Consider the following 14,900-nt stretch of genomic DNA (forward strand, 5'->3'; position numbering starts at 1 on the left):
TAGAGTGGCCGTATGCTTTTTTCTGCACTTTTTATGTTCCGCTCCTACCTGGCGTTTACCACGTGGATGTGAATTCTTTATCTCGCTCTTTTGTACGGAATACGAGCGAGAGAAGAAAAACTTTTGCGCGATGAAACAGCCCCTATGAACTTGACAGGAAGTTGGTTGAAATCTGGTGTCTTTTTTACACTACGCTTTGTTTAATCTGTGGTAGGGTTTAATTTCACAGACAACGACATCGCTAGATAAGACTGGTGGTTTGAATGGTTTATTGTACTCATTTTTTTGCTTTTTTTCTAAAATTTTGACGAATACACGAGATATAAAGTTCATTTGACGTGGGAACATTGTCTAAATCTGACAACATTATTATACACAATAATTACCTAACAACTTAAAAATTAAGCTAAAATTGTTAGAAAATGTACAAAACCTATTTTCTTTATTAAAATGACAATAAAATCTTATAAAATAATGTGCAGTTATTAACTTATTATCTGTATTATGAAATTAATTTAATTTAATTTAATTATCTTCGTTTGCATTACGTTTCAAATAGTAATTATTATCGAGACTAGATTAGAAAGTACAGGAAACAATGTACATTTTTTCGATACATCAACTCTAAGTAGGTAATAATATTACAACAATGTTTGTTCGGCGCGATCGCTTTATACTTAATCCTTACCACTTCCTTCCGATATCTTATAATCACTTCCTTCGGACGTACACTTTCGAATTACGTGTTTTAAGACTTCACACGTAAAAAGACCCAACAAAAACTCACGTGTGTCTTCATCATAAAAAAGCTACCTATCAGGGGCTACTTTTTGTAATAAATAATGCTGCTCTTCATACCACAAATCATATCTTACAATGCTATGTTTATTGACTCATAAATTTGCCTGAATAACATGAAAAAAATGCTGCTGTATTTTTTTTATTTTCATAATATCCAAACTAAACTTTGTAAAAAATACATCATGTCGTTTTTTTCAAGAATTAGATTAAGATTTCGAATATTTTCCAATTTATTGCCAGTTGGCTAAATTAAACTGTCAAGGTCTACTACTAATTAAAAGTTACAGAGTAGATCGTACATTTATTTGCAAGTCGATTAAAAATAAGCAAGGTGGTATTACTTACATCAAAGTATTCCCTAACGCACAAGTTTGCATTGAAACTAGTTAATCCCACATGCATAGCGACCAACTGCGCATTCTTTCATTGATACAAGGGTTGCTTACCCTAGAGGGCAGTGCGCTATTATTATTCACAGACAAAAAAAGAATTCTAACCATTCCGTCTATCCTTTTTTTTAATTTTAAACGTCTGTCAACGCTACATCGATTTTTAGAGCTTGCAACACAAAAACATCGCTTAAAACAAAGCTGGGGGCTTGTTAATTTGACAGTTCGATATTCAAAAATAATATTCGTAAAAGAGAATGAAATTCATAAACCGCGTTCGAAATTCGAATGGGGTTAGGGGTGTCACGTCGCCCCACGTGAGCATTGCCAACCCCATTTTTAAACGGGCCTGCATTATAGCTGTCCAGTAAAACCGTTAATGTCTCAGCGGGATCGATCACTCGGACAGTTGTGCAAATAGTTTATATTTAGGATAACGTCTTTGGGGGCGTCGTTGTAATGTATTGCTTCTCTGTTTGTATCTGTCACGATATCGTGTTGATAAATTGGATCTAAATAATTTTATTATTAAGTAACCGTCTTTTATAACTGGTGATTCAGCTGTTTAACTAATTCAAGAATATTTCTGATATTAAAACTGATTTTACAACTTTTACATAATAATGAAGTTTTTTATGAGATTGTGACGTGTTTTTTTCTTTTCGCAGGTGCTGACGTCCGGTTCTTTCGAGCTTAGGATAAAAAGTTTCACGAACTCATTAGGTAGATTAAGTAGTGGGCAGTGCTGTGATGGTTCCTCAAGTAGTGATGCGCCGTGTTTGGCGCCGTGCAGGACTAAATTCCGCGTGTGCTTAAAAATTTACCAAGCGAATATCGACACCACATCACCGTGCACTTTCGGTGACATCACTACCCCTGTGCTCGGTGGAAACTCCTTGGACGTGCCCAACATTAACGTGCAAGGATTCACCAATCCCATCGTCTTCCCCTTCGATTTCACGTGGCCGGTAAGTTTTTCAACAAATTCTTTACTATAGTAATAATTTATATATTTAGAATTATATCATTAACATGAAGCCAATAATTCTTTTTAAAAGTCATATTAATCTTTTTGATTCACTGTCTTTGATGGAACACACGTTTTAAAATTATGTAACTAACGTAGGATTCGTAAATCTATACTTTGTTGTTAACTATTCATTTTGTAGTCACGAGCAATGCCAGTGTATCATTAAAGAAGCATTAAGTAGCAACCCTGAATCAATAAATCAAATGCGTTCGATTCTACTAACAAATTCCGATTATCCAATCCAAGGCCAGCGTTGTAAGTTCATTCCGTAAATAATAGTAAAAAAGAAATTACTTCGATATTTGAATTTGACAGAAGCGATGACGATAAGAATATTTGATGGGTTAACGCTTGTCTATGGGTTAACGAGTCGACGCGTGGGATGTTTACATCGTTGAAGAGATGGTTTTTTTTTAATTAATTACGTACACACCGTTTAAGCTGTTACATTTAACAATATTTTTTGATATACAACCTCTATAATATATGTTTTTTATTTATTTTATTAACTACATCAGTGTTTCAGAGGACCTTACGAGTACTTCTTTAATTGGATCGTACTTATTATTTACATAGAGTTATTTCACCGACGTGAATTGTCTCTGGTTTACACTTATCCCGAGTATGGTCACTCGAGGTTTCGAGTGGTATTTGTATTTTATTTAGCGGTCCGCTTCAAATGTCGTACCGTCTCGTAATGTTTGAGCAAACACAACTGGCAAGCTTGCACAAGTTTAACATCTGGAGAGAAACGTGACATTTTTGATGAAGCGATGCTATACATAAATATATGTATATATCTGTATACTTAATATTAAATTACCATAGACAAATATTTTTATTTAATTCGGTACACCACAGAGAGAGAAAATAAATTCAATGAACTAAATTTAAAAAGTTTTTTGCGCTCGAAACCATAGACTGAAAACTTTTTTCGACCGTGGATATGCGTCCGGTTCCTCTGACAATATCATTCCATACGAATTGGCGCTAAATTGAAACTTCCTGTTTAATTTCACATAGAGTTATATAGTCAGTCGTTGTGACATGGGATCAATTGAGCGAAAGTGACGCGAAACTATTGGGTTTCAGTGACAGGTTGAGCTCTCTAAGAGCTGTCGAATTGCCATCTGCCTTATCTCATGTGGATCGGTATATCCTCCATATGTCGAAACAATATGGAGGATATAATTTGAACATCGCGACCTTTACACAAAGAGTTATAATACTTGGGTGCGCCGCATATAAATTAAATAATCGGCCCTAGTGTTATTAGCTGTTTTTTCGCAATGAGGTCATCAAAAAAGCGCCTGTCGTTGTTACACGAGCCATGCCGAGTGAATACAAGTAATACAACAAACTCGGCGCAGCGTAAAATAAGCTCTGTGCAAACATTCTGCAAATTGCCTTCGTGACTCGCAGGTGTATTCTCTTTATTTTTATCTCGTTCCTTATTTAAGGTATTGGAAAAAAGATGCCGTGTTCGATTTTTAAATTTAAATTAAGTGCATAGATATTTTTTTCTAAAGTATTTCGCTCGGGATTCTAGGCTCGTTAAATGCAACAATTTACAACCTTATACGGATAACATACATTATTATTATCGTCTAAGATAATAGTTGATTTTTCTATAAGAATGAATTATATTTATGAAGTAACCAGATGTAACTCAATCTAATTTTTTTTTGTTAATGGAAAATAAAAGTATTTCATTAAAAAATACATAATTGTCTATGGTTTCTGAATTTGACGTATTTATTAACGTACTAACGGCGTGTCAGTGGCCCAGCATCACAATATTTTGTAACTTGACTCCGGAGTAGTAACGGTGTACGATCGTGTTACCAACTTTGTGAAGCCACTGTAACTGCACACAGCGTAAGATCCCTTGCTTGGCTTTAGGGACAACGTTAGAAAACTTTTTGCTTTATCTGTGACGTCATAAAAGACAATCTACTAACAAAATTCATATCGTATATCACAATTATTCCACCTCATCTTATTTGAAAGATATTGAAATAAAAAATAAAGTACTTACTTTATTTTATTTTGAAGTATACAAAAAATATGATACCAAGAAATATCAGATTTATTAATGAGTAATTTAATTTAGTTCGAAGAACTGTAAAAATATTACATAATATAATTGAATAATATGAATGAATTTAAAAAAATATAAAAATTCAGAAGTGGGATCAGAGTTACTTTAATATGAAATCGCATTACAAACTCAACTAGTTTCTCCAAATACATGTTATTTTACTATTCTAATCAAACTGTCTAATGAAACGTCGCTACAATGTGATCTTCCTCGTAGTAAAACCACTAGTTAACTATAATCTCCATGAAATAAATCGGCTTTTACTGCACGCGTAGAGATCTGACCCGGACGATAATGGGTCACAGGTATATTAATATTACTGACAACATCCAACAGTAAAATTACAAGTTAAACGACCCGAACAAACTATTTATCATAAAACAGCTTGGATGTTCCGAGTAGAGAAAGAAGTCTCATTTGCATTTGAACCCGGTATTATCTAATACTAAATTTGATTCTTAACTGATTGTAATTGATAACAGTGTTGCCTGTGATTAAAAATAAATAAATTTACAAAAATAAAATATTTTTTGTAATATTTTTGACGTGTAATTTAATAATTTAAAAAAATCAAAGTTTTTATAGTTTTATAAAACCCATATAATAATATGTTAATTATAATTTATATATTTTTTTACAAATTATAAATAAAATAAACAAATATTCGTCTTCAAATACACTAGAACAATGAAGTTTTTGCTAAAAAAAAATCACCAAACCATAGAGGTCAAAACGTTTCAAGTATCATTTTATTTGAAGTAAATGATTTTATGTTTGTTCTCAAGTATTATAAAAACCCGTTAAGAGGACCGGACGTGACGTAGAAGACCGGATTGGGAAAGATCGCGTGCAAACGCAAAAAGCTTATTGTACCTACCTGACTAGTCTTGGTACATTACTCAATACCACAATATAATTAAAAATGAAAATACATAAAGAATTGATACTTTGTTGTTGTACCATCATTACTGAGTAAAGTTAAAAACATACAAAGTATAGAAACATTAAAATATTTATTAAACTAATTATAGTTAAAACTATAAAAACAATTGTTGTTCAGTGTTGAAATGTTAACTTATATAAATCTGGCACCGCTCAACTCATTGAAGCGAGCCTTTCAGTGACTGAAAATGACAACTTGCATTTATTTATAGAGTTAATGTGTTAAGGTTCCATATAATAATTATTATACTGGTAGCACTAGTTAAACACTAAGTTCGACAACTGTTCTTTATTTAAATTTTATTTAATCAACCAACTTAAATTACAATGGTTCATAGACATTGTAAATTAAACACTTGACACTCGCTCGACGCGCGGAGCCAATAAATGTAGAAAAAAAGAACATTATAAATAAATCCGGGAAAGTTTTGAAATTAGAACGTCAATTGCTTTTTAACTAACAAAGACACATTAATATATAGATATAACTATAGTCTACATATTTAAGGAAAGGTAGTAAAGAGTATACGCTATGTTAATATTACATTAACAGCTTACGAGTTCATTCATTCGCCAGTCGCGAATGAACCGTTACGGCGACGTTTTTAATGCGAAAAAATGTAGCAATGCACATTTGAAAAGCACCTGCTGATATACTAACCTATGCGTTAAAGCGAGACAGCATGACAGTGTGACAAAGATAACACGAAATACCAATGGAGGTTAAATTGTAAAGTTACAGCTTTTGCACGTGGCGTCTATTTAATTTAGTTTAAAATGTATTTTTTATACTCCTTCAATATGCTTTATAATATTGTTCATAAATAAACAAAATCAAAGTTTTAATTTAAAAACAGTGGCGTTTAGTATGTAGACTGTCTTTAAACAAAAATATATATACAAAAACAACTAGTCTTTTAAATAACTAATAAGTAATAATAATACCAATAAGTAAAATAGACAAATAGGTTGTAATAAATACTTATTTAGAAGATACATTTCCGCACGTCTTATAGTTAATAAAACTCTGAAACTGACCGTGAACTATACTTTTTTATACCTTAGATTAAACATAGATCCGTATTGCGTTAGTTTGATGTTCTCGTAACTAGGGTTGCCATGTACAAAATTTAGGACAAGGCCTTTCAATGGTGAAACAAATTTAACCATAAATATAAGTGGACTTATATTGAATTAGAAAAGTATATCCGAATAATTGATTAGAAAAATGAATACGAAGTGACTATGTCATTGACATTTTATATTTCGCAGGGTTTCCAAATTCAAATACTCAGCTACTTTTTAAATTCTGCATTGGCTTTGGGTTCTTGCTCGAGAAAAAAAAATAGTGGTCAAAGTAACCTAACGGATGCCAGCCCTAGATGTAACCTAATAGACGCTATTGTTATGTTTTTATCTCGTCCAGTCCGTCTATATCTCATTGTGGCAGAGATAAACCGATCAATACCTTGTTAATTATACACAAATTATTTCAACCCATTTTTTCTGACAGGTTCGCGCTTGACCGCGATCTCACCTGATAGTAAGTGATGATGCAATCTGTGATGGATCGGGTTAATTTGAAATTGGCATTTATAGACAGATCTTAAATCATTATAAAACTAAATAATACTGATTTTTAACAACTCGAAGATGAACTCAAAGCGATTTTAAATATAACCCAAAATTTTTAATAGTTGTAATCATACTACTACGAGAGATCAAAAGAAAGCTAAACCTTCATGTTAGGTTACCTACTAGCCTACTTAGCTTACTTAAACCTTGCTCTAAATGTTTAAATAGCACTCGAAACAGAAAGGCTTTAACTTTTTAAAAATGGTTAAAAAATAAAGAGTTCGCATTCATAAATGTACAAACTTGAAACTGAAATTCAAATTTAGATGCTCGGTTGCGAGAATACAACAGGTTTTCGCTTAATAAATTGTGCTGCACAACAAAAATGCTTCTTGAAAGGACTGACAATCGTTTCGGCAAGTCACTTTCCCACGCAGATTACAGTGGAAGGTCGATCCACATAGAGCCTACAAAAACACTTCAATTACAGTCTTGATCGAGACTGCGGCGGAGGCATACCTTCAATTATCTTTTCCGTTTAATTTTAAAATAAACATTCGGGAAACTTGTTTCCCTAGGAAAACAAATTAACAGGAAATATAAATTATCATTGTTTTTCACTTGTAAACAGCTTGGCGATCGACGCGACACGTTTATATTTAGTATTTATTTTATCCATTGGCAACACTATCACCGGAAGGAATTAATTTCAGGTAGCAGGGCAACACCGCGGGCTTTATCAATTTTTTTTTACCGTGAGACGCTGACAAGGAGTGGCGTGCTTTAACTTAATTAAGGTTAATTAAATCAAAGAGCCGAGCTGTTATGCTCATATTTGTATTTTTATGTCTTTCTCGCTGGCAACCGCTTGCCACAGACTTTTTTATTGACCGTGCATCCGCCAACAGTAGGTTTTTATTGCTCTTTGGTAACAAAAACAAAGCAATTGTCTTTTACAATTGTTATAACATACAATTAAAGTTGGAAAAGTTATTACACTATACAATCAGAAAAAGTTCTTATTTTAAAAATAATTGTATGATAAATAGCTAATGTTGCAAGCCGAATAAAAGAATTTTGAACTGAGAACGTTTTCCTTTTTTGAAAGCTTTCAAAAAAAGGTCAGTCGTCAAGTTAAGCCGCTTATTATTAATGCATGTATGTCATAATGTGAAGAAACACACGTCTTTATTGTGGAGCAAGTAGACTAAGCAACGGCGTAACTAATTCTTGGAGATTGTTCGTTATTTTGCATGTTTCGTCAATGGTTTCACGCTCTGAATGTTGGTAAAAATTTAAATGAAAGTAGCATCTCATGAAGGCAATGTCGACACACCTTGTAATGTGCGAAAAACGGTATGTATGCTTCGTGGAAATTAACGTTGCGTTGACGTCACGTTTGGTTTGTATCTCATAACAATAGTTCAGTAACGCGTCGCGCATCGGCTTCGTTACGTGTGAAATGCCAACCTTATTTGCCTTTAAGGTTGCCAGTTTCCAGAACGACTGTGCCATTAAAACTTAATGAACCCTTTTCGCTTATCTACACTCTTGTGGTAATCTTATTCCATTAACCGGCCACACTGTATTATAGTTATTAATATTAACAACACGTAAAGGTAGGTGAGGATGTAATTAATGATCTTTTAATACAGACACCGTATCATCACCAGCAGTTACACTAATTGGATGTAATATGCATAAATGCATAATTGTACACCGCATTACAATATAAGATTGTGGTCATGTTTCCGAAAATGGAGCTCGAGCGCCAGCCAACCCTGCGTATATTCCTCATTAGAAAGTAATTAACAAGCAACACGGCGTCTCATAAAATCTTCACGCCTCCATGAATTCGAACTAACACGACCGGGGGACGCCGCAAATCGTCCATAATTACGACCGAATTATAATCGGTTAACACGTCCGCCATTAGTATTCGATCAACGATGCGGGCGTTACATAATTCCTCCGATTGTTTAGGAAAAAACAGAAGAACGCAAACCTTCTAACAATCACCGACTCATTACTTTTATAATTTCATACAGCACGCCGCATAGACGCCACGCATCTCTATAGCTCTATGGAGCGGCAGTGAAACTTCCGTCTCCGTTTTTGTTCGAGTGTGCTTAATAATTTCCTTTATCTCGATCCGCTCGCGTCGGGATCCTCTTAAAATACTTACCCCCGCATCCGCTTCTTTTAATAATCTACCGAAGCCATGGAATGCCTCATTCGGCCGTGTTCCCTCTTTTACACCGTCTTTTATCTCTCCTTTTCGACGAACAGCAATTAAAGTTGGATAAAAAAAAAAAAGGATTGCGAAATGAAATTCCTCGAGAGTAGACCGTACGGATTACCGGTTTTGCTATTCGATTTCATAAGTTTCAAATTTGAAGAAACAGACCGTGTATAATTGCTGCACTGGTTGCATTGTTCAGAGCCGCTGCACAAGTATTCGGCAACCTATCAATTAACTGCTGCTTAACACAAATTCGCCTAAACAAACATTTCACACAAAACAACTATTAAGACTTTGCTAAAACAACAACACATTTCAATGGGAATCTCAAATTCGTGAGTATGATTAGTCATCGCTCAGGAAGATAAGGAAAATAAGCTCATCAAGAGGATGAATAGACAATAAAGTTTACCGGTCTTGTTATTGCGGCACGTCTAGAGAAAACACTCCTTTTTCAAATGGACGCTCGTTTACGGTCAGATTCTGACATTTTAACTGCGTCTCTCCAACATTTACAGCCGCTAATAAAATTGTTCAAAGAACCCGATTTATAATGGTAGCACCGAGTTATGGGATTTTTCTAGCGACAAATGTGCAAATTAAGTTAAGTAGACAGTGTAAATCACTTTATTAATTAAGAAAGGTGGCAAAGTCGCAAATTCGGTGATCAAATCGAATTACAGTGATAAGGTGACAACTGACAAACGAGGTTCCATTTATTATATCGTATCTGCGTATCTATTTGCTAACAAAAATTTCTACTGCTACACCATTGAAGTTTATTATTATCTGTTATATTTTGTCTCCGCTTAAACTTCTTTATTTAAAAATATAGCTTCTTTAATTGGGTATTCGTTAAGTTTTATGCTTTACATTTTATTGACGCTGTACATTTAAGACGATTTTATTCGTCAGTTCTCAAAGGGGCCCTAAAATCCACTGATGGAATTCATCGCGTTCCAAGTCTTTATTCATCATACGCTCTTTCTAGGAATTGCGTCGCTAAAGCTCACATGCTCGTATCCGCAACTACGAATAAATCGCAACCATTATTTAGTATGTGTAGAAGCACTGTACTTACGTGCCTTGTAACTTACTTCGGTGAATATATGGACGTGTCAAAGGCCGGTCATAGTATGGGAACCTTCTAAATTAGCATTAGCATTTTAAATGTTGATTGTATCGCTATTTGGTGTGACTGATTTCGTATTCTAAAAATATCTGCAGTCAGTCTTATTATTTACATCTAAATGTTTAAGTATGTCGTGTATTTCTTTTTTTAGGTTAGGAATATTGTCAGTAGCTACAATAACATGACTTTAATGAACTTTGTTATTAAACACCAATTCGGTACTTCTTAAAATGACAATTTTGACTTACTAGTAATTTTCCTTAAACCTAAACTTATTACATATTATTATAATGATACTAGATACGAATTTATTAAAAGGCATACTAGTTTTCTTAACTTCGTCAAATATAATAAAGATAAAATTATTGCAAGTAGGTACTCAGGAATTAATTATGAAGATAATAACAGAGTTCGATGTTCTTAAATTAGATTTGTATATTAATTTCCAGTTTATATCCAAGACTGCCGTGATTGGAATATCCTAGATACATTTATAACCTTACTCATCGGACTGCCGGCGTAGGTATGCAAAGTGGATTAGAAAAAAAAAAGCTACGTATCGAGAGAATCATGTCTGAACTTGTGTTGGATACCGCGTGTCAGTTCGGATGAAGTTCGGATGAACTGATGTGATTTGTTTTTATCGCGGTCTCAGTTTCATCGCTTAACCCTTCTCAAGGCTTATCGGACAATCAAGTCGTAGAGTCCGAAGATATAATACTATTTCGGTTTAAACTCATTTTCGAAATGTTATCAAAAACCTCGGAGAGGTAATAAAAAGCTTTGGTATAAACACAAATAAAAAAACTGTGGAATGAACTTAACAAAAAATGCAGACTAATTGATTAATTGGTCGACCATGCTAATCGATTAATGAAAACTGTTGGTATTTTATCCAAACAATTACCGAATAGTTTCAATGAGACAGAACAGAACGGCAAATGAATAGTGAATAGACAGACAAAGAAATTTCAATACAATACAAATAAAAGTAAATATCTAAATTGAAAATTTTACTAAATAATAGTTATAGATTTCTGCCTTTATTTACTAACCTATTACATAAAGCTTTATGCTTTCAAAGCTTACCTTTCTTGAAGTAAGTAGAAATATCGGTAAAATAAAATATTAAAACTGGTTTAGTCTTACAATGTTGCTTACTAAAGCACAAAGAGCTGATTAGTTAGTAAAAATACCAGTAATATTACTAATACAGTAAAAGTTTAGTAAACATGAACATTTTGTAGGGATTTCAAAAGTAAACTCACGATAACATCAACGAAAACCAACGACCTTAATCGGACACCGTAAGTCTTTGGGGACATCTCCAAAAATTTGTTAGGACCAATTTTTTTTTTAATTCTTATATGCCTCATTCAAATCATTCCCTTGTTTATGGCCGACATTTTAATTTTTCGAATTCCACGGTGCCTGAGTAAGGGAGAATGCCGCTGATGCCATGTGAAATTAAATTTTGTCTTTTTTTTCACTACGCCCAGGATTTAAAAGTCCCGAATTCCGGCCTCAAAGTGTCCGGTTTTTTCGCGATCATTTTAATTTGGGGTTATAAATTGTTAATTTATAGGGTTACCCTCTTAAAGTTTGTTTGCATAAAAAAGTGTGGAAGGTTTTGATTGATGACTTAGTTTATAGATAATCTTGTTAAACTTAATTTAAAGTAAACATTTATTATGTCAAAAAGGCACCTCTATTTTCTAACATCATTAGTTTTCATTAGATTTTAATATTTCAACTTTGAAAAATAAACTAAGTATTTTTATGTTTACTTCAATAAACCGGTTGTCCAAAAAAGTTGTTACCGTATATTTTTTTAATGTTTCCAAGCCTTCCCCCAGAAAATAATCGTCACAGATAATATAAAAGAATAACATTTCATTTTAAATTACGACTTACCGCTCAACTTTTAGTGTTTCCCAGTAAAACTAGAGAGGTAATTAATCCTTTCGTAATGAAGTCATTGACTAAAGGAGAAAAATAGACGGAGCTGGTCGTGGCGAACAAGCTTGTCACGCCAATATTGCAAGTACAGAAACTTAATAATCGTATATTACAAATAGCTTATGCTCCATGGGATTAAACCCTAAAAACCCCAGGGTTTCACGTTCACGTATGCCATCGATATGATTAAATGTTTAGGCGCATTTTTAATTGTAATTTACACTGTTATCAAACCATAATTAATATAGCTTAAGCTAGCTTAAGGATTGATAAAATAGATTATATTATTGAGACATCTTTATTTGAAATCGGTTATTCTACTTTGGCGTACATTTTCCTGTCTATGTCTTTCTTTTAGTCTGTATAAATGAAGCTAATTTTCCCCCCCAAATGTTTACTTAAGCCCCGATTGTGGCAACACTGACGCTTTATAGCTGTGATAATTACTCTTGATGTTTATGTCATGACCACAAACTGACTTCGGTATGAGCCATGAGATTTTTTATCTGTTTTGTCTTTCTTTTTTTCTTATTAAGCTATCAGTATTTGTGAAAAAATATAAAATAAAATGAATTTTTATACAACAATTGATTAAAATTTTGGTATGTCCGATAAAAAATGAGTTTCAAAGCACCTAAAAGTGTTACTTTAATTGCCGTGAAATGTTTATATCGCTCTTAAAATACGATTTGAAAATATAATTTTACATCGTTAATAATAATCGCCAATATCTTTTATTGAAGGACTTTAAAAAAATAACCAAAACGTCTCTGGTCGAATACCAAAAAGCTTATCGACAATTTGATTTAGGTGTTCCATTTTCAAATTTACGCGTCCATTAACTCGAACCATTTACTTATGGTTTGTATGAAAGAGAAATAAAACAAATATTTACTGAACGCAAACAACAACTCTCGAACGATTTGAATTTGGAATATAAGTTCACATAGACCGCGAGGTCGCGTTGCTTTGAGAACGTCTTTTGTCTATATGCACTTCGCAGTACCAACAGGTATAACACGACCGATTAACATTGTACATCTAGCACTTACTACACATTACAGTCATAATGTCGTTCACAATTTAACAGTGTTACACCTAGGGCCGAAGGTATTACACGATCGGTTAACATTGTACATCTAGTACTTAACTACATACGTTCGTCATTCTGTCGTTCACAACTTATCAGTATTATATCTATCTAGGGCCGATACTTCATACTTACTCGTGTTTACAACGAAACTGCTTAGCATTCTAACCGAATGCATGTACTGTCGCCAATAAAACTTCGACCTGGATATTTTTTGTCTGAGAATACTTCGTACAAGAAATCCCTATAGGGTAGTGTTATAAGATCGGTCAGCAAATGGTCAGCAACATTAATTTAGCTTTTTATTTTTTGTCTATGGATGGTAAATACGAATTTAAGTCATTTCATTGAGTAGATACATATGAAAGTTTACTATGTTAATTAGTATTATAATTAGTATAAATAATAAAGGAAATTTCTTTATATCTATAAAATTACAACAGTGCAAAAAATATTGCCAGTTTTTTTTTTATAAAATTACTAAAAATTTTCGAGGTTTGTCTATGATTTTAAGCTACGTGTAGACCTGTGCCAAAAAGTCACCCTCAATATTCACACGGTATCATAAACGATTATGTTATGCCGAGTGCACACTTATTAAATTAAAGTCTATTCTGAATAATATGAGTCATCGGGTCAACGTTCTTAACAATCGAGAATACGAGAATAGAAAGACGTTAGGTATTATGTACTTAAAAGCAATGATAATTCGGATTATTCGAGTCTGATACGCTACTTTGATCTGGATCGTGTTTGCTAGATGGATACCATTTTGTAAAATGTAACAAACAATTACTTAACTAAAAGTTTTAGTTATGATGAATCAATATTCAATTAAGTATTAATATTTTAGTTAAGTAAACACAAGTTTAACACTAGGTTATTGTATTGCAGTTGTACTAAATTACTCGTAATATAACTTTTTTGAAACGTAAATACTTTTTTTTCCATTAACAAAATTTTCGTCTTTACTAATAAAACACATATCATATTTTGTATTATATTTTATATTATTGTCCAAAATTAATAAAAAAATTAAAGTAAAAATATTTAACTTCAAATAATTTTTGAAATTTTTTGAAAAAGAATTCAGTTTCTTATAAGTAATTCCTTTTAGTTCATAATATTAATATTGTATTTGACAGATGAATAATAATTTAGTAACCCTTTCGATTGGTGAAAACATTATTTTGTCATTATTTTTTTACCTCAGTCATAACCACAGAATCTCGCATCAGAGTCAAATAAGGAATAATATTATAGTTAAATGAAAAAACCCGTCTCTACTCTCGCCGCCACACATTGCGCGCAAGTGTGAAATACAAAATCACGAATCCTCATCACGGACGCCTGTTTGTGTTCCAAATAACTTGGTATAGGCATTTTCTTGTACTGTGTTTCTTGTACTTGAGACGTACGCACAGATAGATAGATGTATTTTTGTTATTAATATTGTGAATAAAAGTAACAAATTAATTGTATTTGATTAGATAAATTTTACTTGGTATTTTGTTATTAATTTTATAAAGTTTTATTTTAAAAAAAATGTATTTTGTGTAATAAAATTACTCAAAAGTAATTTTTTGCGATTTTTTTAAAGAAAATGTTTTTAGATGAAACACTGTTTCTCGAAAGTAGT

The 14,900-nt window shown here is 32.8% G+C and overlaps 1 protein-coding gene across 1 annotated transcript in view; it reads left to right on the forward strand.

Moving 5' to 3' along the window:
- Nucleotides 1-14,900, forward strand: part of LOC112046850 (neurogenic locus protein delta) — a 48,084-nt gene that overhangs the window by 9,674 nt on the left and 23,510 nt on the right. Inside the window, exon 2 of the mRNA XM_052888366.1 lies at nucleotides 1,859-2,158. Coding sequence (XP_052744326.1) covers nucleotides 1,859-2,158 — 300 coding nt within the window. The remainder of the gene's footprint in view (nucleotides 1-1,858; nucleotides 2,159-14,900) is intronic.

Source organism: Bicyclus anynana, chromosome 22 (genome assembly GCF_947172395.1).
Source record: "Bicyclus anynana chromosome 22, ilBicAnyn1.1, whole genome shotgun sequence".
Taxonomy (NCBI): Eukaryota; Metazoa; Arthropoda; class Insecta; order Lepidoptera; family Nymphalidae; genus Bicyclus; species Bicyclus anynana.